The sequence below is a fragment of the Amphibalanus amphitrite genome, unplaced genomic scaffold (assembly GCF_019059575.1).
Source record: "Amphibalanus amphitrite isolate SeventyFive unplaced genomic scaffold, NRLGWU_Aamphi_draft 000897F_arrow, whole genome shotgun sequence".
NCBI classification, from domain to species: domain Eukaryota; kingdom Metazoa; phylum Arthropoda; class Thecostraca; order Balanomorpha; family Balanidae; genus Amphibalanus; species Amphibalanus amphitrite.
This window is the reverse complement of record NW_024882391.1, coordinates 157501-180651: the sequence shown is the minus strand read 5'-3', so window position 1 is coordinate 180651 and position 23151 is coordinate 157501. Positions and strand designations below refer to the sequence as shown.

Sequence of the window (23151 nt, the reverse complement as noted above, 5' to 3'; positions counted from 1 at the left end):
GGAAGTTTGAATTTAGTCTTTCTTGTGCATGTTCATTTGATCTGTGGTCACTTCCAAACTTAATTTTGTGGAATCCCGTTTCGTTGAAGTCGGTGTGGTTGGCTTCAATTGGCCTTGTTTCGAAAAGATGTATGGGTTTATTAGGTATTAGGTACATGCATAGGTACCTAATACACCAACATTTCTTTTTTTAACTTGTAGTTACCATCTTTCTTGAGCCAAATCTTTCCACTCTGTGTAGGTGCATTCGAGGTGCTCGCCTCTAACAGGGTGCAGTCAAAATAAAACGGGGAACGTTGATTTATGATTATGGCGTAAAAGTAGGTAAAAGTCCATTACCGTCCGAGGTCGCGTTTGTCTTACCGGGTGTATCATCGTGTTACTGGTATCATGTGTCACTGGTGTATCATCGATATTATCGATGAATATCAATCATAACGGTGTGGATGCCAACACCCAGTGGCCAGTGCCTAAATAGAGCGGGATTTTCGATTTGCATACGTAAACAGATACTTTGGTAAATACTTATAATGCATAATTGGAGCTTCGGAAACGGTAGGCGCAGTTGAATTTATAATATATTATCAGTTATATAAGTTTATATTTATTCAAAATCGCTGTCCGTGATGCCGGTTTTACCAAAGATCTTACTAAACCTCGCCGGCCCCAGTCCTGAACCTTACAAAACAATACGCAGCAGCTGCCGCGAAGTTTATAGCATGACTACACACTACTACACAGAACATACATAAGTACATCAACATGCCGTTCACGCACATACGCGCCTATGGAAAATGTAGTGCCGCTTAGCTACCTCCCCTAATCGCGTAGCAAGAATGCTCATGCCTTCTATTCTGTATCCACCTACTGCCATTGTAAACTAGCACCTACAATCCAAATAGACACTTAACGGACTTTACCATCGTTGGAACACACCCTGTTTGTCGATGATATCTACAGGGTGATTTTTTTTAACTGTTAAAAAGTAAATGTCAATTAAAAAGGCATTGAATCATAGGCTGGGCAAGTCTAGCATTGTCTCCCAACACTCGTATACGGTATATCGAAGGCGTTCCAACATATGAAAAGGAAGAATAAAAAGAAACTCGAGACAGTGAAAGATGAAGCAAAGAAACACAATCTCATGAAAAAAAAAAATGAAAAAATAATCAGTCAAAAAGATTGAAATAAAGCTTTGCTAAGGTAATCGCCTCAATAGCACGCGGGACAGCGCGGCCACGGCTGAGCCGACCGGCGAATGCATCACAGCATAAACAAGTAAAGAGAATAGAATGCCTTGCTCTGAACAACTACTAAGCATGCTTTTCATTCTGAAACTTACCATATGGTCACGAGCGCTCATCTTATCGCATGGCAAAACATGAAGCACTTGGTTTTTGCTCAGGCACTAACTCATTCACCGCCGACGGGTGTGTGAATCTTCTCGTAGCGTTTGCCGCCGGTCACCGGCCTCTGGGTGCCATCATCTGAGTCGCAGTCGGAGTCGGAGTTGGAGTCGGAGTTGCCGGGGGCGAGTGGCTGCAGGCGGGCCTTGGAGAGCCTCTCAGCGGCCACCCTGTACTGCTTCGGCTCCGTGTACAGACGGTGCGCCAGCAGACCGAGCATGAACATCTCCAGCAGAACGACGATGTCACGGATATCTGGCGACATGGCAAACGTAGTGTGAGTCAGTTGTACCCTACAAGATAACTCTACAAGTACCCCACAAGAGGAAATTAATAAGACTCAGAAGAGCAGTTAAAAAATCAAGAAGTGAAAAATCGTCACAATAAATCGTCACCGTTCGGAATGCTGCACTTGCCACAGCGCAGTATGAGCATCCGGCTAATAGAGGAAGCATCAGCGCGAGGCGACTTACAGAATCCATACACCAGCGGCGGCATGTGTTTGGTGCTTGACACGCCTCCGTAGTTAATGCTGATGGTAAATATTATGTCTTGGAACTTGACGAAGATCAAGGTCAGCTTCATGACCACAGCCTTAGCCTGTAATTAAAGGTAGTCGGTTCGTGATGTGTGGATGGTAAGTGACGATGATGATATAATGATGTGCAACTTCTTAAACATGCACATCCATAAACCACTATATATAGTGGTCCCGATAGCTCGCAAAATTCAACATTAATATGGCAAGCCATCAATCAGTAGCCAGTTATATCCGTGGCGCAACTTAACATTCTCCTCACAATATGGGCTGAACTGGACTCCTTGCGTCATCGGAAATTATCACAAAAACAAAAGTGAACAATGAAGTCCTATTTGACTGCTTGCAGCGTTGACTGTCCTTCGGCTCACCATGAAGTGGTAGTGCTGCAGATTGCCCTTGGTGACCTGCAGAAACATGCTCAGCCCGTACATGGCCGACAGGGTCGACACCATGTTGAACACGGTCAGGTAGATGTAGGCGTCGTTGAACGCAATCTGGAGAGAGGTATAACAATCCCTGTACGTCACGTTGTAGTGTAACTTGGCGTCGGAAAGCGTTATCCTCAGCAATGCTCACAGCTCTCCTAGGTTTATATATTGGGATTATCAGACTACATCAAGGGCGCACACAAGGGGGGGGGGCACACGGGCCCGTGCCCCCCCCCCATTCGAGTTGGGGGGCCCAACTCGAAGGAAGGGGCCCATTTGAGGCGGCCTTCGGCCGCCTCAAATGGGCCTCTAACTAATCCTTAGACCACCGAAGACCGTGTACAAAGGGCCCTCAAACGGCCTTAAAGGGCCCTCAGATGGTCTCAAAAGGCCCTCAGATGGCCTCGAAGGGCCCTCACTTAGCGTCATAGGACCCTCATCTGGTGTCAAAGGGCCCTTAGATGGTGTCAAAGGGCCCTCAGATGGCCTTAAGGAGCCCTCAGATGACCTCAAAGGACTCTCAGATGGCCTTAAAGGGCCCTCAGATAGCCTCAAAGGGCCCTCAGCTAACGTCAAACGGACGTCAGAAGGCCTTAAAGGCTGTCAAAGGTCCCTGAGCTGGCGTCAGAGGGTCATGCCCTTGCGTCGAACGGCTCTCCGAAGGCTCTAAAGAGTCCTTTGCTGGTGACAGAGGGCCCCCAGCTGGTGCCAGATGGCCCCCAGCTGGCGCCAAATGGCCATCAGAAGGTCTCAAACGGTCCTCAGCTGGCGTCAAGCGGCCCTCAAAAAGCCTCAAGGGGCCCTTAGAAAACCTCAAGGGCCCTCAGAAGGCCTTAAAGAGCGTCAAAGGGCCTTGAGCTAGCGTCAGAGGGCCCCCCAGCTAATGCCAGAGGGCCCTGAGCTAGCGTCAAACTTAAAGTGCCCCTAGCTGGTGTCAGAGGGCCCCAGTTGGTGTCAGAGGGTCATCCATTGGCGTCTAATGGCCATCAGAAGGCCCGAAAACACGATCCTCAGCTGGCGTCCAACGGTCCTCAGCTGACGTCAAGAGGCCCTCAAAAGGCCTCAAAGGCCCCTCGACTGCTCAAAGGGCCCTTAGAAGGCCTCAATGGGAACTCAAGAGACGTTAAACGGCCCTCAAAAGGCTTGAAAGGGCCCCCTGCTGATGGCAAAGGGCTCGCACCTGAGTCAATAAGAGCCTTGTCAAAAAACGGACCTGAGAAACCTTGCCGGCCCTTCTGCGGGACTCCTACACTTACCTGAGTGGCCCCCGTTTACTGAGGGGCCCTGGTTATTGATGGGGTTCCTCGTTACTTAACGCCTGGTTACCAGAGGGGCCATGGTTACCTGGTGGGCCCCTGATCAATCGAAAACCCCTGGCCATCTGAAACGCCCCTGATTACCTAAAGGGCCCCCTAATCACTTGGATTCAGTGACATAGCAAGGGAGCGAGTTCAAAACCGAGGGGCCCTGCGGCGCCAGTTGGTAGCAGAGGGTTCGCGCTGGCCGCACTTCAACTCGGAAGGACACCACAGGGCTTGTGGGGGCACGTTATTGGCTCCTATGTAGCCACAATTATCTTCATAAAGGCCCAATGCCGGTTTCTGAGAGACCTCGCCGGCCGCTCAGGGCCCTAGTAACGGCCAACGAGGGATTGGCTGCTATGGCTCCACATCCGTCTGTGATAGACACACGGTCCACACCAGTGTTTCTAAAGGCACCCACAACGGCAACTGCGAGGCCCCTCGCCCCACCTCCAAGGGACCCCCACCAGCGCATCTTAAGGGCCTACATCGGCGGCTCTGAGAGTCCCCACACCGGCGCCTCTGAGGGCCACGTACCAGTGACTCTGAGGGCCTCTTACCAGCCTCCGAGTGTCCTTGCCAGCCTATGACGGGCCACTTTCCACTTGCAGGCCATTTTGCAGGGCCACACACATGCCAATGATGGCCCCACCAGTGTCTCTAAGCCCTTGAGACCCCGCAACGGCGCCTGTGAGGACCCAACACCAGCGCATCTGACGGCCTTTCACTGGCACCTCTGAGCGCGCCACACACCGGTGACTCTGAGGAGCTCGCTCGCTTCGCTCGCTCGTAAAATACCACGTAAATTAGGCATTAGTGTACATTAGGCACACTCCTCGGGCATAAATGATACTTTTGCTTGCCGATTTTCCACATTTTCTCATGCAAAGACCGTTTTAAAGAGACCCGTCTGCCAGTGAGACTGGACCCACCGTGCCTTCCTCCTCCCATCGAAAGGTCCTGGATACATCCTTGCCTGAGCTGACCCCGGGCCACCGGGTGACTCGCGGGCCCGGGGTCCGCGAAAAAAAAAACATGCTAAAAAACATGCTAGCGTAAAAATATATATGTTTTGAAAATTAAGCTGGTACCGAAATAATTGTTTTACCGACCATGCATTGACAAACCAATTGCTCAAGCTTCAAACCAACCGAAATATAGCCCCGTGGACCGTATTTTTTTTTGGGGGGGGGGGGCCTTCGGCATGGGGGGGGGGGCCCAGTTCGAAGGTCGTGCCCCCCCATTCAAAAATCCTGTGTGCGCGCCTGGACTACATGTGGTGATTTGCAAAAGCCTTTAGCACTCTGCCCACATAAATAAACCAACGTCTAAATAAACCAAAATAAAATAAACTATATAAACCATTAAACCAGCGGTTGGAGCACGCATAAAGACTGTAGAAACCCTGGAGACGTGCCATCGCTATCATCCGCCGCTCAGCCCCCGCCCACCCTGACAGGGCCACTCACCTGTCCGGGGCTGGTGACGTTGGCAATGAAGAGGTACGAGTAAATTAGACAGTAGGCAGACTGGGTGAAAGGCAGCTGGTAAACCAGCATCTTCATCGTCTTCAGGTGGTGCCTGCAGAGCACAGTCACATTGTGGTCACATGGGGAAAAGTCAGGGCACCACGCAGAGTAAGCGTAGAACCACCAGATAAGCGCAAACAAAACGTAAAACGTTGATAAGTTCATCACTTCGGGACATCGTTCGCAGAAAGCTGGGCGGCGGCCAGCGCGATCTGTATGGGAAGGTCGTCTGGGCAGCACTATCGTAGGTGGCGCCGAGCGTGGGGCTGCGCCTACAGAGAGGTCGCTCGATGATTCGTTCTTTTATGTTTCTGCTTTGTGGGCGTTAGTACAAAGCCCTAATAAACAAATGTATCACAACAATGATGACTGCGATCGTCCATAGAGCGATCGCATGGCATCAAAGACCTGAATTCTGGACCAGCCACGTTGACCGGAATTCCAGAGTAGTTTCGGTGGACACCTATCGGCTCAGTTTCTTTGTCACAGCATTCTACTCCCCCACATTGTTATCCTTCTTTTCCCCGGACTCACTTGGACATGGCCACGCTGGGGCAGCAGGGGCGGCAGCAGCAGCATAGGGGCCGGGCGGCCAGCGGGACGTCGATCTGACCGACGGCCAGCAGCAGGGACGACTCGCCGCCAAAGTACATCATACACAGATCCACGAACTTGGAGACGCCGATACTGATGAAGCTGGTGGTCAGACACAGACGGGCAGGGAGGGTGAAGGTGACTCCAGCGGTGGGCAGGCGAAGAGCAGATACGACGATTAAACTATGAATGTAATATGGTTTGACAAAATAATTGGGCTGCACTTCACCTAGCGCTCACCTTTCACCAGCTTCCTATAAAAATCAACAGAGACATTAAGAAACTTTGTCGTTTCTTTTTTACTTTTTGGTTAAATCACCGAACTGAAAGTCCCAAAAACCAACTCACATGATTCCCACGTCGCTGAGTAGAGTGTTTGCTCCGGGCACTATCAGGCTGCAGAGGCACATCAAACATACGAACTGAAACGAACATGTGCCGAGAAATTAGGTATATGCACGACATTACACAACACACCAAAACCGCTGACAAATAAGACGCACGAATTGAAGTAAGCCCAAACCGACAAACTAAACACATGAACTGACACAAACCAACAGACAAAACAGACCAATACATCTGTCGACTTTGTCATGCTTAAAGGACTAATATCGTTATTGTATCTACATACAATGCATTTAGCAAGTCCATCGATTACTGTATGCCTGGCCTATTCAAATACATTAGCCTGAGGGGTGTGGTAATAACTGGTGTAAGCAAAGTGACCACCAGCGTTACCGCTGGCGTCTCGCTGGTTTCCCCAGATTCTCACGAAAATTTCCCTATTTTAAAAAATCATTTCCCTAGATACGGCTATTTTCATGGAATTTGACGTACTTTCCTCATTCAAACCATTCGTTTTATAGTCGCTGCGTCCCAAAACAGCAATTTGCTACATTCTATGACGTTAACGTAAGAGATTCTAATGAAATTGCTGGCATATAGCAAATTACTGTACGTGGTATAATATAATTGAGTGGTATATCGCAAATTGTGGTGTTGCGAGACGCGGGAAACTGCCGTATGGGTAGCGGTAGTGCTGGCGTAAGAGACACGAGTCGATGCATTATTTTGCACCGTCAATTTAACCGTAAGGAAGTGATGTGCGCTAGACATTGTAAAAATCACGCCAAAACAAAAACTTTGATGTAAAAAATTAGCCGCACCCGAAATGGTACAAAGCAGAAGCAGTTCGTTTTGACATAATAGCAAGAATTATTTATAACTACATGCATACATATGTAATTCCCTTTATATCTTTAAAACGAGAGCATCAAACCTTAATTTTGTGAAAAAAAATGTTCTCATATTTATTTGATATAGCATGCGGAAGAATAATTTATGACAATAATGATTTCGATTGTTGAAAAAACAACAATTTTTCGGGTTTGTGGCATTTCCCTAGATTTCGTGTGAAATCCATATATCCCTAGATCTTCGCTGATTTCCATAGAAAAGGGAAATTTCCCTAGCAGCGGTAACCCTGGTGACCACGGTCAAAAACGAATTACCAAGTCAACATTTTGGGATGGCCTCGTTCAAAAAATGGCTAAGAGCTTCGGTCTAGACAATTATTTTATCGTTGGCATACAGTAATATATAATATCACACGGGGCCGGTAAAATGTTTCATTCAGGACCGAGGGATTTGTTGAGTTTTCCGCACGAGACCGAAGGTCGAGGGCGGAAAATTCAACAAAGCCCGAGGTCCTGAATGAAACATTCCGGCCCAAGTGTGATATTTATTTTAGCATATGCCGTTTAATTTCCATATTTAAGCTTCTTTAACAATTGTACATGCTTGAAAGAAGTGAAAAAACCAATAACGAATATCAAGAACTAAAAAATGTACATATTCCCTGACCAAGATAATAAACCAAGCCGACTCAAGATCACTGTGTTCCATCCTTGTGTCTGGCTCTGAGTTGGATTCATATCAAACCAAGAACATCTATTTCAATCTATGTCATATGAGAAGCTAGAGTAACGTTCGTTTTCAATATTAGAGAAGAGTCGAAGGTATACCATCCTGTGAAGTGAGCGCTTGGTTTTTTACCCATGTCAGTATGAATAAAGTTTTTACTGATCAATGTGAAATGCGTTTTTTGTCAATTCATTGCAGTTGTAAAAGACATGAAATGGACGCCATAAATGTAGGTGATTAATTAATATGTCTGTACATTAGGATTTAAAATATTATCTTATTGAAAACCAACATTTACAATCTGTTCAATAGTTCAAAGCGACCAAATGCAACACGTAAGTTCACGTTAGATTTCTATCAGTTAAGCTCTTTTCCAGCGCCTTCCTCCGTCTCAGGAAATGCTTCAAAAGTTCGCTGATAAAATGTTTTGCCCATGGGCCGAAATCTTTGCTCAATAGCCTTCAACATTATGCGGTTTAATCTAAAAAGCTTTTACCGCACGCTCGCGCTAATGCTAAAGACATACTCCGGCATATGCTAAAATACATACCAAACTCGGCCGGTGATAAATTTTCAAGACCTCAGTCCTTACTGATTTTTGAACTCGGCCTTCGGCCTCGTTCAAAAATTCAGTAAGGACCTCGGTCTTGAAAATTTATTTACACCGGCCTCGTTCAGTATTGTATAATACCGCTTCAAGTCTTTTTATACGTACCGGGTAGATAGAGCTGATCCAGACGATTTTTCTCCGCCAGTGTTTAGGAGCGGCCTTGTTGACGTACAATGTCGTTCTCACCATCAGCAGGAGAAGTATCACAACGATGACGGATGCGATCGTCCATAGAGCGATCGCATAGCCGCCGAGATCTGAAAGGCAGCCGTCGTTAAAAGCAGAAACAATGGATAAAACAATTCAGAGTTGCAAACAGAAATGCAGCAGCAATGGCAAAGCAAACACTTTTCAGTCTGTTCCGGAATATGCGCAGTGCGCACTTAGGTATTTCGTCGGCACGCAATCTTTTCAATCAGCTGTTTGCCGATATCGAGATAAGTCACGCCCATAAAGGGTGTATGAAATAAAAACACGAACTTAACACCACACATAGATATTGACGTGGCTGGCTTAAAACGGTCATCTGGTTTCGATCAGGCATTGACCTTTCACGACAACCATAATCAAAAGGACCTTGCGATTACATCACTAAGAAAAATAAACCATGAACAATCATGCGTCGCACGCTAACCATTTTACAGCTCTCCCAGTAGGTATGATACGTTGATCATCAACCTTCACCTCGACTTCTGTGCACATGCTTTTTGTGCATTGTTTATTGCTCAGCGTGCAGAAACGTTGTAAAACCACATCTCACGCTGCGCCGTCATGCTACCGTCGCCACTGAGATACCAACCCTCGAGTAGCTGAGCCGTGGTGGTTGCTCTGATGGCTCGCTGGCAGTCCGGGTTATCGGTGGCACCGACGTCGGGCGGGTTACCGTCCCCTTCTGGAGTCGTCATGGTGACTGGCCGTCTCGTCGCCGCCTGGCACCGCCGTCACTCACACACAGTCGGTCACCGTGATCACCGTGCCACGAAATACACAGGGCGGTAAAGGCAAGTCAGTTGAGCCTCACATTCAGCAGTGGTGACTCGTAGCACGCCACACACGTCTTCGTAGCTGAAGCGTCCGCGGCGTGGCGCGTGCGACTCAGGGAGGCACGCCGACAGCCCCACTGGCGGCCCCAGTGCTATCGCGTCGCGTGCTGACCCCGGCTGGCGCGGCTATTGACACAGCCGGCGTAGTCACCGATAGTCGTGAGAGGAGCGCCGAGTGGAGCCGTTCAGCGGACATGACGTCATTCGTGATGTCACAACTCATTAGACAGCGGATTGTGCGCCCGAAGGAGGCGGAAACTTGTCGAGAAGCTGAAAATTGCTGAATAAACACTGACTTGGGTATTCGCTGACCAGAGACCGTGTTCCGTGAAAATACGCGGGATGGCGATGCCAGTAATGCAAATTGACGTTGTCCATGACCTGTAGCACAGACTTCTCTATATACCTGTAGGCATAGAGAAAGTGAGAAAAAGGCGATTTGGGTAACTGATATAACTGAGAATTTCATTTGACAATCAAAGCTCAATACGGAAAATCATGAAGTCTATCTCACTTTAAACTCACAACATTGTACAATGTTCTGTCCTGAAACATACGTGAAAGGCTTGTGCAATGTGATAATATGAAGGACATATCTTCGCTGCCTAACGCTTATTATCAAATTACATCCTTAAAAACTGTCTCATCTACTCTGTCTGTGTAGTGTGCTTCAGTGCTTTTTAAACAGGCTAAAGAAGAAAGACGAACGTCTTTCGAAAGCTTTCGCTACAAATAAACGAAGCGACCCGCAAATTTCAAGGCAAGGCGTGGCAAATTGTGGCGGTTGTAAGGCGCCACAAGAAGTTTTTAAATAATTTTTTTTCCAACAAGACTAAAAGTTTCACTAATTAAAAAAAAAATGGATTTCGCTTTTAGTAAGTTGCTTTGCATGGCCATTTAAAAGCAAATTAGGTAATTCTTATTAAGATAATTTCCTTTAGGGGCAAGGAAAAGGGAAAAATGTTTTGAATCCCGGGCACCCCGTTTTCGATCCACAAGTGGGGCAGAGACTGCTATGTGTCGAGCTAGTTATTTCGGGAGGCCCAGAATGATACAATACTATATAGATCTAATACGATGTAATTAATTCTAATGGATTCCGGACTCCGGAGGGCCACCGACATGTTAGAACGTTTTCACTAAAACCATATAATTCCCTTAGACCACTGTCGAGTGTCCAGGCCACAACAAAAGCGTGTTTAGTTTGGATGTTGTCGTGTTTTTACGGCCGAGATACTGCCCCGCACAGCAGCCACGCCCTGCGGCACAGTCTACCTGCCGGGCGTTTTGCAGCCGACGGCCGTCAGGGTGACTTATCACGGCAACTGCAGCCAAGCCAAAGCAGTGAACATTGAACAGTGTCGAATCTGGGCCTATCGACATACCGTCCAATTCGCGATAATTAACAAATATCTATTACCTGATAAAATATATAAAAATACCTATTAGAGATAGACTGAGACATAAGACGACATCGCGTAACAGAAAATAAGTCTCACTTGCAAACCGATCAAACACAGGGGGTAGCGTTAATTTACGCATGATCCCAGAGCTACTAACTAAAGCCAAGAGCGAACTGGGCTTAATAGGGGAGAAACAGACGAAGTCTCAGCCCTTATTCAGACCGGTTCAGTCCGGATTCAGCCCACATAAGGGACGCCTCAGATTTGTTTGAAACAAGCACACGACAGAGCCCTTGGGGTGGAATAGACATGGCCCAAACTATTTTGCGGCACTCCTAACAGTTTGACCTGTAGCGGTCGACAAAATTGAAGACTCGCAAATTAGCACAGCAGATTGTGGCCCATCCTGTATGTAAAGCTTGAGGGCTGAAAACAACGCTAAACGACTCGCCATGACGGCGGCGGTCCGAAACTTACTTTTCCACTTAGGCACTATCAATTTTACCCCTGAAGGTCACCCAATGACTTAAGGTCATTTACGGGTAAAGCCGAAAAGAAAACAGTTGCACAGCAGTTCTTGAATATACGAATAGGAACATGTTGTTGATGGGAGCAAGGCCGAAAAAAAACACGGCTAACCGACAGTGAGCCATGGATGCGAGACCATCCAGGAGGGGCCGAATTGCCTCGTTGGGACAGTCCTATCTACCCGTATGGAGCTACCCGCATGGGATGAAGTCACCTGTCCCAAGATTACTTTACTACTCACCTGTCCAGCTCAGGACAGGGGGTGGAGGCGTGGAAGGGGATTTTACTATCCTGAGGATGGAAATGACGGAACGGCGGAGAGTAGGAATAATTGAGACCGAAAGCACACAATTCGGTAGCCCGTAGTGGGAAAGGTTTCAAGCCATCACTCATATCGACACCTTTTTTTAAACCCCACATTTGTTCTCCCGTGAAGTTCAGACAAGTTGTTTAGAAACCTTCAAAAAAGGTACAGTCACTCGATTTTTCTCAAGTTTGTCTGTCTTGGCAGATCAAGCAATGCCAGAGCAAGCCTACGAACACACAAATTTGATCAGGATCGGACGATTGGACACTTCTAAAAAGAGATCTTTCGTGCTTCACGGAAATTCACCAGAGAAGAGATGTGGGGTTTAAAAAAGGTGTCGATATGGCGAGTAATTTAGCGCCGGTTTTAACGCTCTTGCCCCACTCGGTTGGCAACAAGCTACCGTGGAAATTAGGGACTGTGCCGTTTTTAACTCTGTAGGCCAAGCCTATTGAAGAACCGCCGAATGCTTTGTTGTTTGTTTTGTTGGGTTAGGCCCTTTCGGTCGGACCAGACCATTTCAGAGCCGGAAGAAAGATAGAAATTAGGAGGAGACATTGGTCTGGGCAGACACCCTAGAGAGTCGCCGGGGCTGAGCCCGTCCGAATGGACAGGCCGACCGGCGACCAGCTCCCCCCCCCCCCCCCCGGCATTCTCTGCACCCGGCTACGGGGTGCGCTCCATCGGGAGCAGCGGTGCCGCTCCAAGGGAGCAGCCCGCATGAGATAAAGGTGCCTGTCCAGTCCGCAGTGGGGTTGCGGCGTGGAGGAGAAGGATTTCAGTATCCTGAGGTTGGAAACGGCTGACGGGTGTGCCGAATGCTTTGGGTCCAAGAGTGCGAGTTTCAAGTGGATCCGAGGCGTCTCAAATTCGAGAGGAATCCGGGCCGAATCTGGGATGAATATGAGCTGCCTTGATGGACATGCCAGAATTGCGTTGATGAGAAGTACGATCAGGTTTTGAAGGGTAAACAAGGCCCAAGGGACAAGGCTCTGACTGTCTGACAAACTGCCGACCGGCATCCACAGAACTGTGGCGACATCTATGCACTACGTAAGCCTACAATTTTCTCATCTAAGATCCGTAGGTGTCACTGGCATCGTTCAACGGCTCCTAAATTATTAGCCCCATATCCATTTACATTTACACATATAGCATAATAAAAAAATATTCGAGTGCTTAGGATGATGATTTACGCAATCTCTTAATTTACCAGGGTCACAGGGTGTTCTGTACTTGGAGAAAGACAGAACACCCCTTATCAAACTGGGAGGAGAGCTGGTCATTTGTCACGTTCAAGGACATCCCAAAGAACCTAAAAAAATATCTCAGTCTTCCATTTTCTAATCTCAGAAAATATCTTACATACCCAAGGATTGCTGTGCTTGACATTGAGGACCTTGCTGTCTACCTCAGCAGACATAAGACAGTTCACAGGACTAAACTCCGGTGTGTCAGAAACTGGCAAGTGTTTGCAGTGGCGGCGGATTCGATTTTGGCGTGGGGGGGCAAGATCCCAGTCGAGATGATGTCATAGGCGGATCCAGAAAGGCGTTTTCGACGCTGTAGGGGACATACCCCCAAAAAAGTGTCCAAAATCCAAAAACTCCTCGGATTTCGATTCCTTACGGACCTAATGCTGAACAGCATAGAGCAAAAAAAATACTGATAAAAGTGTTATTATTAGGAAACATAAGGTACGTTTTGTCCATTTCGGGCGATGCAGAGGCCCTAGGGGGAGGGGGAGTAAATATTTGCTTTAAATGCCCGCTCCCTGGATCCGCCAGTGGACGATGTAACGCTTTTCGTCTTGCTGCATTTGAAAAAAGCTCCAATGGGAAAAATTGTGCCATAACCCGATCGCATATCAGATGTTGAAGAACGGTGCCAAACCTTTTGAAGTAGGCGAGCGCTATTCTTTGCAATGAGGTAACTCGTTACCATTTTCTCTGTTCATTTTACGTTCGATTTCCGTTTAACCTTCCTTTAAAAAGTATTTCTGAGACAGATATCAAATGAAACAAGCTCACAGCGGGAGGAGACCGCTCAAACATTCAAAGACAGTCGGTCGCATCTAAACCTATTGGGACAGCGATCCGCCAGAAACCCTCCCCAAGGCAGTAGTTCGCCAAATAAGCTCACCGAGACGGGCTGTCTCGATGGGTTTATACAGTTAGCCTACAGCAAGGCTTAACTAAGGCCCAAACGCTCGTCAAGATGGGAACGGAGGGTGAGGGAGCGCGGCGGCGGGCTGAGGTGAAGGAACGGTGGACTGGAACGAGAATCCAGAAGCTCTGGGTGAGGCGTTTCTTTATTAGGGCTTTAGGGTGTACTGACTGCGGTAAGGTCCAAATTATCACCAAATTTTGCCACGGCACCTACCGGTTCAGGCACTCGAGAATCCGTGGCCAGTGATATCTGCAAAGACGAAGCATTTCTAACCCAGCTTCAGCCTGGTGTCAGGGCGCCTCAGGTGGCTTTAATTACAGTGGCACATACCAAACGACCTCAGTGCAGCCAGTCTGTGGCCAAAATTCGGAACAGACTTCAACGAAAAGTGAGACAAGGTTAGTGCTATCGTTAAGTGCCATTATAGACTTGGGCCCCGTTGGCTTGACCCACTGGAAGGTGGTAGTTATCGGACGCTGCGGGGCATACTCATTTTTCCAAAATGCCTTAGATTTTGCTTTCGTGTTCATAGGCGGCGGAACGGGGAGGGCACCGGGGCACCGCGCCCCCCTTTGATTCTGGCATTTTAACGTTAGCCCTATGGGCGTTGCATGGAAAGAATGGGACCAAAAGTCGGCAGTGCCCCCCCCCTTAATTGAAGGTGTTCCGCCGCTACTGTTCGTGTTTGATGCTCTTTATTCTATAGCCAGTCTTTAGACAGGGGGGGGGGGGGGCACTAATGATCAGTGCCCTAACCCTTAAAAGTCTCCATCATTAATTTTTACTTTTTTAATAGTGACAACTGAATTAAAGCGGATACTGAACTGTGAACATCCAGTTTTAACACTGGCCCCACACAAGCCTCCGAATGCCCAAAGCAGATCTCTGATGACTGGCCTTTGGGTGTCATACCATACCGTGCATTGGTCAATGTGGTCAATGTGTACGACCTCGGCGTTTACCATTTAATGCGCTGGAAACTGTTGCGCTTGAAAAAAAAATCAGGGGAGTGGCTTATTATGAGCGCTCATCAGTCCTAACTACCCGCAAGCGAATGGCTAGCCCTTCCGTCTCCGCTCGCTTGCGATTTGGCATTTATGTAGGTACAAAATAGCGGCAAACGACCACTGAAGGTATGAGTTGCGTTTCTTGCACACTTAAAATATCTCTAAATCGAATCTAAAAAGACAAAAAAAATGATATAAAGCGGAAATGGTTAACATTTACACATATTCAAAAGGCACCGTTGGACAAACTGTAGGAGCGCATAGCTGCAATATCAGGTTATGGAAATTTTCCTCATGTTTAAGGCACAAATTATGGAGGGGCAAGAATATACGTTTGCCCCTCCTCCAAAAGTTTATTAGGGGACGATGCCTCCTCTGCCACCCCGTATCTGTCGCCCCTGTAAGCGGTCACTGAAGGGCTGCCGCTGCGTCACGTTGACGCTTATAATGCCTCCAAAACTAGGTTGAAGAGAGGAAAACTTCAATTGAACGCGAACGCTTGCCATTTAAGAAAGGCAACGTATGAAAGTATATGGACATCTGGTTACATCTTCAGATGATCGAACAGAATAATCAGGTATATGGTTTCTTGTCTAAGCTTTGTCACAAATTATGGGGGGGCAAAAAGATACTTTTGCCCCCCCACGATTTTGCCAGGGGGGGCAGCTGCCCCCCCTGCCCCCCCGAATCCGCCGCCCCTGAGTGTTTGGTGCCGCAAAGCCTGTAGGGCGCGACGTCTTGAGAAAAAAAAACATGCGCAAAGGTTTTTGAAAAGCGCACGCAGTTCAAAAAAAGATCACAAGGTCTAAATAGCGCATTTCGTGTTAAATGGTTTCCGCAATTGAAGGAATCAGTGGCATACGCTCCAGATGTCTTTCTTGTCTTACAACCAGAGACAAAGGCCAAATCAATTTTGTGACCTTTCGTAGCTTAGAAAGCAGCATAGTCATTCCACTGAAAGTAAAAAAAAAATATTATGGGCGTGCTTCGTCGCAAGACTACAGGGTGATTTTTTTTACTTGTTAAAAAGTAATGAGGTCTAGTGGCGTCAAAATGCAAATACATGTTGCAAAATTATATACCAGGATGACGAGCATTCTGGGACATTTTGATTTTATGCAGACACGATGTGAAGGAACGTCCATCGTGTATTTTACTTGTGCTTGAAGTTACCCCCTCTCTCACCGACACGAATCAGCCCGCCTGAGCACGTGTTGAACGGCACCATGGACTCCCATACTCATTAGGCGGACTGAAAAGGCTCCTATCGCCCATTTTCAGCTCTGCCAGATATTTCCACTGTTTTCTCGTTATATCTGCCATAGATGGGTCCAAAAACTAGAAGTCTAGGGAGGGCAGGTCGAGGATTTTGATACTGGCGGCCCTGGTGGTGTCTGATTCGCTGTTTTTCTTTCTCCCTGAAGATTGATTCTTCAGAGGCTGCACTTACGCCAGATAGACCGTTTGAAGGTTATTTATGACTACAAGCTTGTTCTTGCATTATTTAACGTCTTTCTGGGGTATCTCCTTGATCATCGTATGCTTCGAACTGCTTGAATGCTTCAAAATCATCGTTTTGTGTCGTTCTTTACTGAACGGCGGTGGACCATGCGTGCCCGATTGGTGGGACATTTTCAGGCTCCATTGGGGCCGAGGCCGTCGGTGAAAAGGGGCAAATGATGACACTATACAAAATGTCCCAGATTTATCTATCACGTGCATTGCTTTTTTGCACGCGATTTTTCGATTTAGGGACCACCATTGACGTTTACTTTTTAACAGTTAAAAAAAAAATCACCCTGTACTGCTGAGTTACACAACTCCGAAAGCCTTCCCGCACAACAACTTGTCATGGTTTTTGGGCACCGAGTTCATTGAGTTGGTTACTGTGGTCAGTGTGTCTTAAAACTTTCCTGTCGGATTGTTCCCTCTCTTCCATGAGCAATCACTCCATCCATGCATTGATAATTATTGAGTACTGAATCATGAATGTCAAAATCCAACATGCAAAAGACAGGAGCACGTGGGGCAGGAAAGTTATTCTCTCTCCATTCGTTCCGGCTCGGCGGCAGTGAGCCACAAGCCTTTCATCTCGGGGACGGACTGCGCCGACTGGACGCTCACATCCACCAGGTGGACATCTGCGATCCACGAATTTACATTGCCGTTGAATTTCTACATTTAACAGTTGTCCAGAACTATTGGATCAGTCCGACCAGGAGTTAGCCTGCAAGAGTTGCACGGAGCCCTCCCGCTCCGGCCGGTGCAGCGGGCGGCGGGACTTTGGCCGCGCGGCGGTCCGCTGTCGGTCGGGGCGGCGCGGCGGACCGACCCCGATACGCTGCGCTCCCCAGCCGGCCCGGCCCGACCCGGCCCCGGCCCCGGCGCTCCCACGTCGCCCCTCGGCCGTCGCCAGCCAGTCGCCTACTGCGCAGGCGCGGGGCGGCAGGGGCGCACCCAGTGCCACTGCCAGCCGCCTGCGCGGAGCCGAACGGACTTCGATCGGCTGCAACAGGGAATAAGACGAAATCCATGATGTAATTAGACGAGCCACAACACAGTTTCATGTCTGAGTGTGATCTGGGGGTGGAAATAGGTTTCAGTAAACAGGTCCACAGCAGGACGGCCAAGGTCGGTCATCCGGTTGACCGGTGACCCCACCTTCCACGCGCCTGGAGCCGCCCGTGCGGCGCGCCGCTCGGTCGGGGCCGAAGCGGCCGCCGTCGCCGTCTGTCTCCACATACCAGCACCGTCGCCGACGCGAGAGGTCCGTGCAGCTGCCGAGCCCACCGGGCCGATAATGTGCTCACGCCGTTCGGCTGTCTACGATGCCGTGTTCTCCCGGTCTAGCTGAGTTTGAGGTGAGTTGGGGATGATGTGGGTGGGGTGGCCACTTGCTGAGCGTATGCCACGCCGAAGGGAGTGCTGGGAGCCGTTGTAAAACTCGTGTCTGGATTGTGCCACTGTCTGTGCCCGGGTATGTTGACTTGTGCCAATGTATAAGGAATGTGTCTAACTGAATTGCTGACATACCGAACTGCTTCTTACTTCTTTTCTCGCTCCCGATTTGTCATATCAAACTAATAGCATTCAACCAGAGTGCAGCTACAAAGCGTCAGTGTTGCTCCCTTGACAAAGCATTGACGTTCTCTTGGCAACTTAGTGTGTCCGTTTCCTTCAACCTAGTTGCTTCTAAGCCCGCGACAGTCATTCTCACATACTTTAAAATACACACCATCCCCTAAGTGTTTAATATCGCCGGTATGAAGGAGTGATGCTCATTACCGTACTGCGACTCAGAGCCCGCAGCTCTCCGACTGTTGTGCCTGTCTCCCTGGGCTGCATCATCACATACGAGCTAGCAGAGCCGAGGGATGTCCCCAGTACTCAGCAGTGTACGGGGATCCCCAGTCCTAATGCCCCACTGTAGCCTGCAGGCTCCGGTGTGGGCGGGCGGCCTCACCGTGTATATTGGTGGGAGGGGGAGGGGGACGGGCGACATGTGCCCACTGACGATCCCAGCACCAGCAGCCCGTCCGCCAGATTTGTATAGGTGGCGCTGTTTATTGATGGTCATCTCCGGGACTGGTTGCACACTGCACACTGACACGGCGGAGGTGGGCCCGGCGCCTGAAACGGGGAGGGACGGGGGTTAGTAGCGGAAAGGGTTGAGAGGGTCAGACTGAGTTGACTGAGATTGAACTCGGGCGCGTCATGCTTTCCACTAACTACGGTGCCTGACCCAGTGGTCCTCAGATTTTGATGCGATGGACATGTACAATGGATATGAAGGGTCAGGTCACAAAATTCGCAAAACAAAAATGACTGCATTTTGGTCGTGTATCACATGTGCCATGGCCTGTTTTACATTTCAAATTCGTCGGTGGTTTCCACTGGACCGTCAAGGTCAAGTCTGATTCAGCTCAGGTCATGGGCGTGTCTGAATGTTTTTTTTCAGAATTGTTGGGCATACATCGCAGTATAGATAAGTCAAAGAATACTTAAAGTGGCGCTATTTAACCTGTTCTTAGATCTGGCGGGAATACGAGGGGCAAGAGTCAGGGTGGCCCCTTTGGTATGACGCAGTATGGCACATTGGGTATGGCACAAGACGGTTACAGGCACCGCCACATGTGTGGGATTTTAACCTTTTTTCCGTCAGCATCCCCCGAGGCCAAGAAGGTCCAGATGAGGTCAACTCACCAGCACCACTTTTTGCATTCAAGAAGTGTTTATTTTAATAAATAAAAATTTGGGTACTTGTTCTTTTCAAAATTAGCTGTTATCGTTTTAAAATGTGGCTTGACTGGCCGTTTATTCGCCAGTGGTTCCTCAAACCGCTGACACATTGAGAATGAGCATTTTACCAATTCCACAGGCCTTCGTGCCTTTGTTTCGACACGATGACGATCCCAAGTCCAGCTAATTCAAAATTTCCAAACCGCTCTGCAGAGTGGTCACGGTCGCGATGCGAGCCGAAGCCGCCGTAGTGACATCTGTACGCGGTGTGGGAAAGTTTCGCCTGCCCACCCGGGCTGACAGCGTGCGCCTCAGCCGGGCGGGACATTTCGTCGGCCAATATCGGAGCGACCGCCGCGCCCCCAGTCAGCGGCGGCGGCCGAGCGCATCAAAAACTCGATGCGTCGTCTGCTAGCGCGAGCGGCCCGCCGAGCCGGCGGCGGCCGACGGGTCGTACCGCAGCGCGCTGACCCGTGCAGCCGGCTCGAGCGGGCTGACCTCAGGCCAGCCAGTTGCGACTTGCGAGTACTGCAGCCGAAACCGGCTGCTCATTGTGCTGCAAAGAGCGCGGACCAGTTAGAAGATATTTGAAACGATGTGTGGAAACGAACGTTTCCACACTTTGACCCAAGAGGCGGACTGTAACTATCTTTGAGCGCTGGCCGGGCCGCGCGGCGCTGCGCTCCTAGCGGCGGCCGCTGGGCCGCGGCACGGTGAGAGCTCGTCGCCGCTCGCTGCGCCGCGGCAACCTTGGACCGGCGCGGCGGCAGCGGCCGGCCGGGGCTCGGGCGTCCGCAGGCGAGCGGCGCTGGGGCTCGGGCGCGCCGGCCCCGACCGGCGGCCCTCCTTTCACCGCCGCCGTCCCCGCCAGCGAAAACAAGGGGCGCAGCCAGGGGTGCCGCGGAGGGGACGCCGGCGCGGCGGCAGCTGCTGCGCGACCCTCCGACGGGGTCGGACCGCTCAAATTCAAAAACATGTTTTGCATGCGCTTATTATAAGAGAATGCATTTTACTCAGCTCAACATTATTTGATTTCCTTGCGGATGGAAAATTACAGAAATGTTGGGTGTAAAATACCGTGCAATTCGAACAAAACGCAACAACAAAAATATAACAGCATAGTTTTCTCACATTTTTGTGAGAACCAGTGTTATAGAGCTACTCCTTTGATGCCTTTGACGTGGGATATGATTTTTGGCCTCAAGCTGTCTAAAATAAAACAAAAACAAATGCAAAAGTTTTACCTTAAAAATGGTTCGCTTATTCGGAAATCTACGGTTTTGGACTACATAACGAATGTAAATATATTTCCATGGAAAATCACCTCGATAACCTCATGTTAATCTGTTTCTGAATGTTCGCCCTCTAACAACGTTTCTTGGTTGGGCGCAAATGACCTCGTACCCCATCAAACCTACATTTTCTCGGCAATAGCTGGATATTTGAATACCTTTAATCGAATAGTTTTAATCGTTATCTCTGACGATGCACCGTTAATAAGAATTCATAAAAAAAGTTTTACAAAATGAGCTTACATTCACTTACTTGCTGTTCAAAACTCCTTGGCAAGTACTTGAAATGCTTTAAATTAGGTACATTGTTCAAAGCATTTTTTTTTTAATATATGACATTTGATAAAGTTATTTGTTTCGGATGACCGTACAATTTTCGCACATTTGTGCTGGTTTTGTTTGAAATTAGTTGTAGGCCACGGCCTTGATCTTATCAATACCGAAAAAGGAATACTGGTATCTTGTAACAAAAAAAAATGGGTTGATTGCAATGTTCTCACTTTGGTGTCAATGTGATCAAGGCCCGAAGCAAAAAAAAAAAAAAAAAAACTTAACAAGGGAAAATGTACATGAACCTAAAAACTAAAAAGTTAATTTTGTAAGATCATTAGATAAATAGAAGCAGACATTTCTATCCATTTCTATAGGCTCTACGCCTACTCCGAGCATTTCTTGCTAACTCGCAATTAAAGTTGTGAGATTTGCCAAATTTTGTATCAAAATTCACAACGTTGCACCGAACAAATATCAACGTACAATTGTCTGGCAAAAAAAAAAACATGCCTTTTTCTCGATGCTCGGGTGCAGTCTCTTCTCGAAACTCGTATACAGTCTCTTTGCTTTTTCGTGGCATATCAAGTTTAGGCAAAGGTGGCACAAACCGCGTTATACAGTGCATAGGGAATAAGGATAAGAAGTTTTGCAGATCGCCGTTGAGGGATTCGGCGACATCCCGGAGCTTTAGACTTAAGTGCGGCCATATATTTACATTGAAACTGTAAAGCATTCCTTATAACATGTTACATAAAGCATAACAAAAACAACTCTCCTCATTATAATACATTCGTCGAGAGCGTAGCAACTGCAGCAGTTAAGTTGACCATTTCACGAGCTTTTGAACCTTAACCCTCGCCCATGTAGGGGGGGGGGTTGGTGCAACCCCCCCCCCCCCCCTGAGGCTTTTCGGAAATAGTGCAAAAACGGCGGCGCGCAGCGCCGCCAAATTTTGGATACCTTATGGGGCAAACCTTGCGCATCTTTTGATAAAAAAAATTTGACCGGGTCATGTCAGGTCACGGAGTTATGACGTCACAAAGGGAACAGCCTCCGGCCGGATTTTCACAAACTGAGTACCAACGCCAGAGGTTTCCTGCCGATGGTACGGACATCGGTTGATGGATCGTGATGAAACTTCCCATGCATGTTGGGGCAAGTATTGGCTATCATATGGTATAAGAAACTTGACCGGGTCAGATCAGGTCACGGAGCTATGACGTCACAAGAGGAACAGCGTCCGGTACTATTTTTGAAAAGCGCCCGAACCACTATTTTGCTTATTCTTGTCACCTCAATGGGAATATGCAGCAATATTAGCTTATATAGGGAGCAAATGGACCTCCCAAATCCAAAAATACAATCAGATTTCAAAAATTTAAATTTTGATTTTTCGAATTTCTGCCGCCGACTGTGACCTTGCCGACTTCCGGCGCTCCCAACGCGCCATTTTTAGAGCTAGGGAAACGAAATACATACCAAACGATAGAGTATTGATCAAGGAACACGATAGTGAAGGTTTCAAGTCGATATCTCCCACCGTTTTGCCGCAATCGCCGCCGAAAGTTGAAAAAAGTCTATTTTTCCGAAAATTTGACCTTTGACCGGTCAAAAGTAGGTCAAATGTTGACCTAGGACCAAAAAATATACCACCAATCGCGAGATCTCGGCGAGAGCAATCCGTTGGTCTTTTCCGCTAAGCTCTACGACGCTCCGTTTTCAAACGCCAAGGGGGGGGGGTTCGCACCAACCCCCCCCCCCCTGCATGGGCGAAGGTGGCAGATCGCCGTTTACGGGCGAGGGTTAAGTCTCAAAATAGTTCTTCAAAGTAGCCTGATGAATTTTTATGATTCCCGTAATAAACATATAATAGCCGCGATTACATAGGAATTGACATTGTTGCAAGCTTATAGCTCCGCCCGTGATTTTGCAAAAGATGTCAATGGTGCTCGACGACTTACAAAATGATCCCCTCTAAATACCTATAGGTACCTACGAAGATCACTGCATCGAAATAACCTCGAAATAAATGAGCTATATCCTCGTCAAAATGCTATGTAAACGCGACTATTTAATCGCATGGCTAATATTTGTTATGGCCATGTTATGGCAAAAAAATATCAGGAATTATAGAGGACAAGTATGCCCAAAATAAAATGTGAAAAGCGTAATCCTGACTGTGGCTGACATTAAATTACAGAGCTTCCGGCAATCAGATGGTTCTGTCATATTTAATCAAAAATATTGATGAAAACCACCATTTAGTTAAAGGAAATAGTTCACTTTTTACTTGGGGTTTGGACTGGAATAGCAGTTCCGTAGCTTGAGCTGAGACAAGCACAAATCAGGAGCTTTGACGGCCCAACGATCACCCTAGGCAAAGATATTCCATTTCTCGTCCCGAAAAAGTGCTTTGCTGAGGAATGTGTGCCTTGCAGGGGTCATCTCCTTCTTTTGCACTCTTTTAAAACTAAAGAGTTCTTCCTTTATTAAAATAAAGAAAATTATATTTTTTATAAAAAGGTTTTTTTCTTTGCTGATCATCTTCAGCATAAAAA

At 48.0% G+C, this 23151-nt stretch overlaps 2 protein-coding genes across 3 annotated transcripts in view; one reads left to right on the top strand and one right to left on the bottom strand.

Moving 5' to 3' along the window:
* Positions 1–84: 84 nt before the first annotated feature.
* On the bottom strand, positions 85–18417 carry LOC122367798 (organic solute transporter subunit alpha-like). Of its 2 annotated transcripts, none has more exons than XM_043341213.1 (9): positions 18398–18417; positions 9132–9781; positions 8438–8589; positions 6148–6221; positions 5740–5901; positions 5146–5257; positions 2316–2441; positions 1880–2006; positions 85–1661 (listed from the first exon to the last, which is right to left on the bottom strand). In XM_043341213.1, the coding sequence occupies exons 2-9, from the start codon at positions 9235–9237 to the stop codon at positions 1414–1416; spliced, it is 1107 nt and encodes a 368-aa protein (XP_043197148.1). In that variant the 5' UTR covers positions 9238–9781; positions 18398–18417; the 3' UTR covers positions 85–1413. The 2 variants fall into 2 exon arrangements, with proteins under 2 accessions (XP_043197148.1, XP_043197149.1); XM_043341214.1 differs by lacking the exon at positions 18398–18417 and adding an exon at positions 18253–18311 and having other exon boundaries at positions 571–1661; positions 9132–9756.
* LOC122367799 overlaps positions 17464–23151 on the top strand; it is an 11986-nt gene continuing 6298 nt past the window's right edge. The window contains exon 1 of the mRNA XM_043341215.1: positions 17464–17650. Within this exon, the coding sequence (XP_043197150.1) occupies positions 17618–17650 (33 nt within the window). The 5' untranslated portion in view covers positions 17464–17617. The remainder of the gene's footprint in view (positions 17651–23151) is intronic.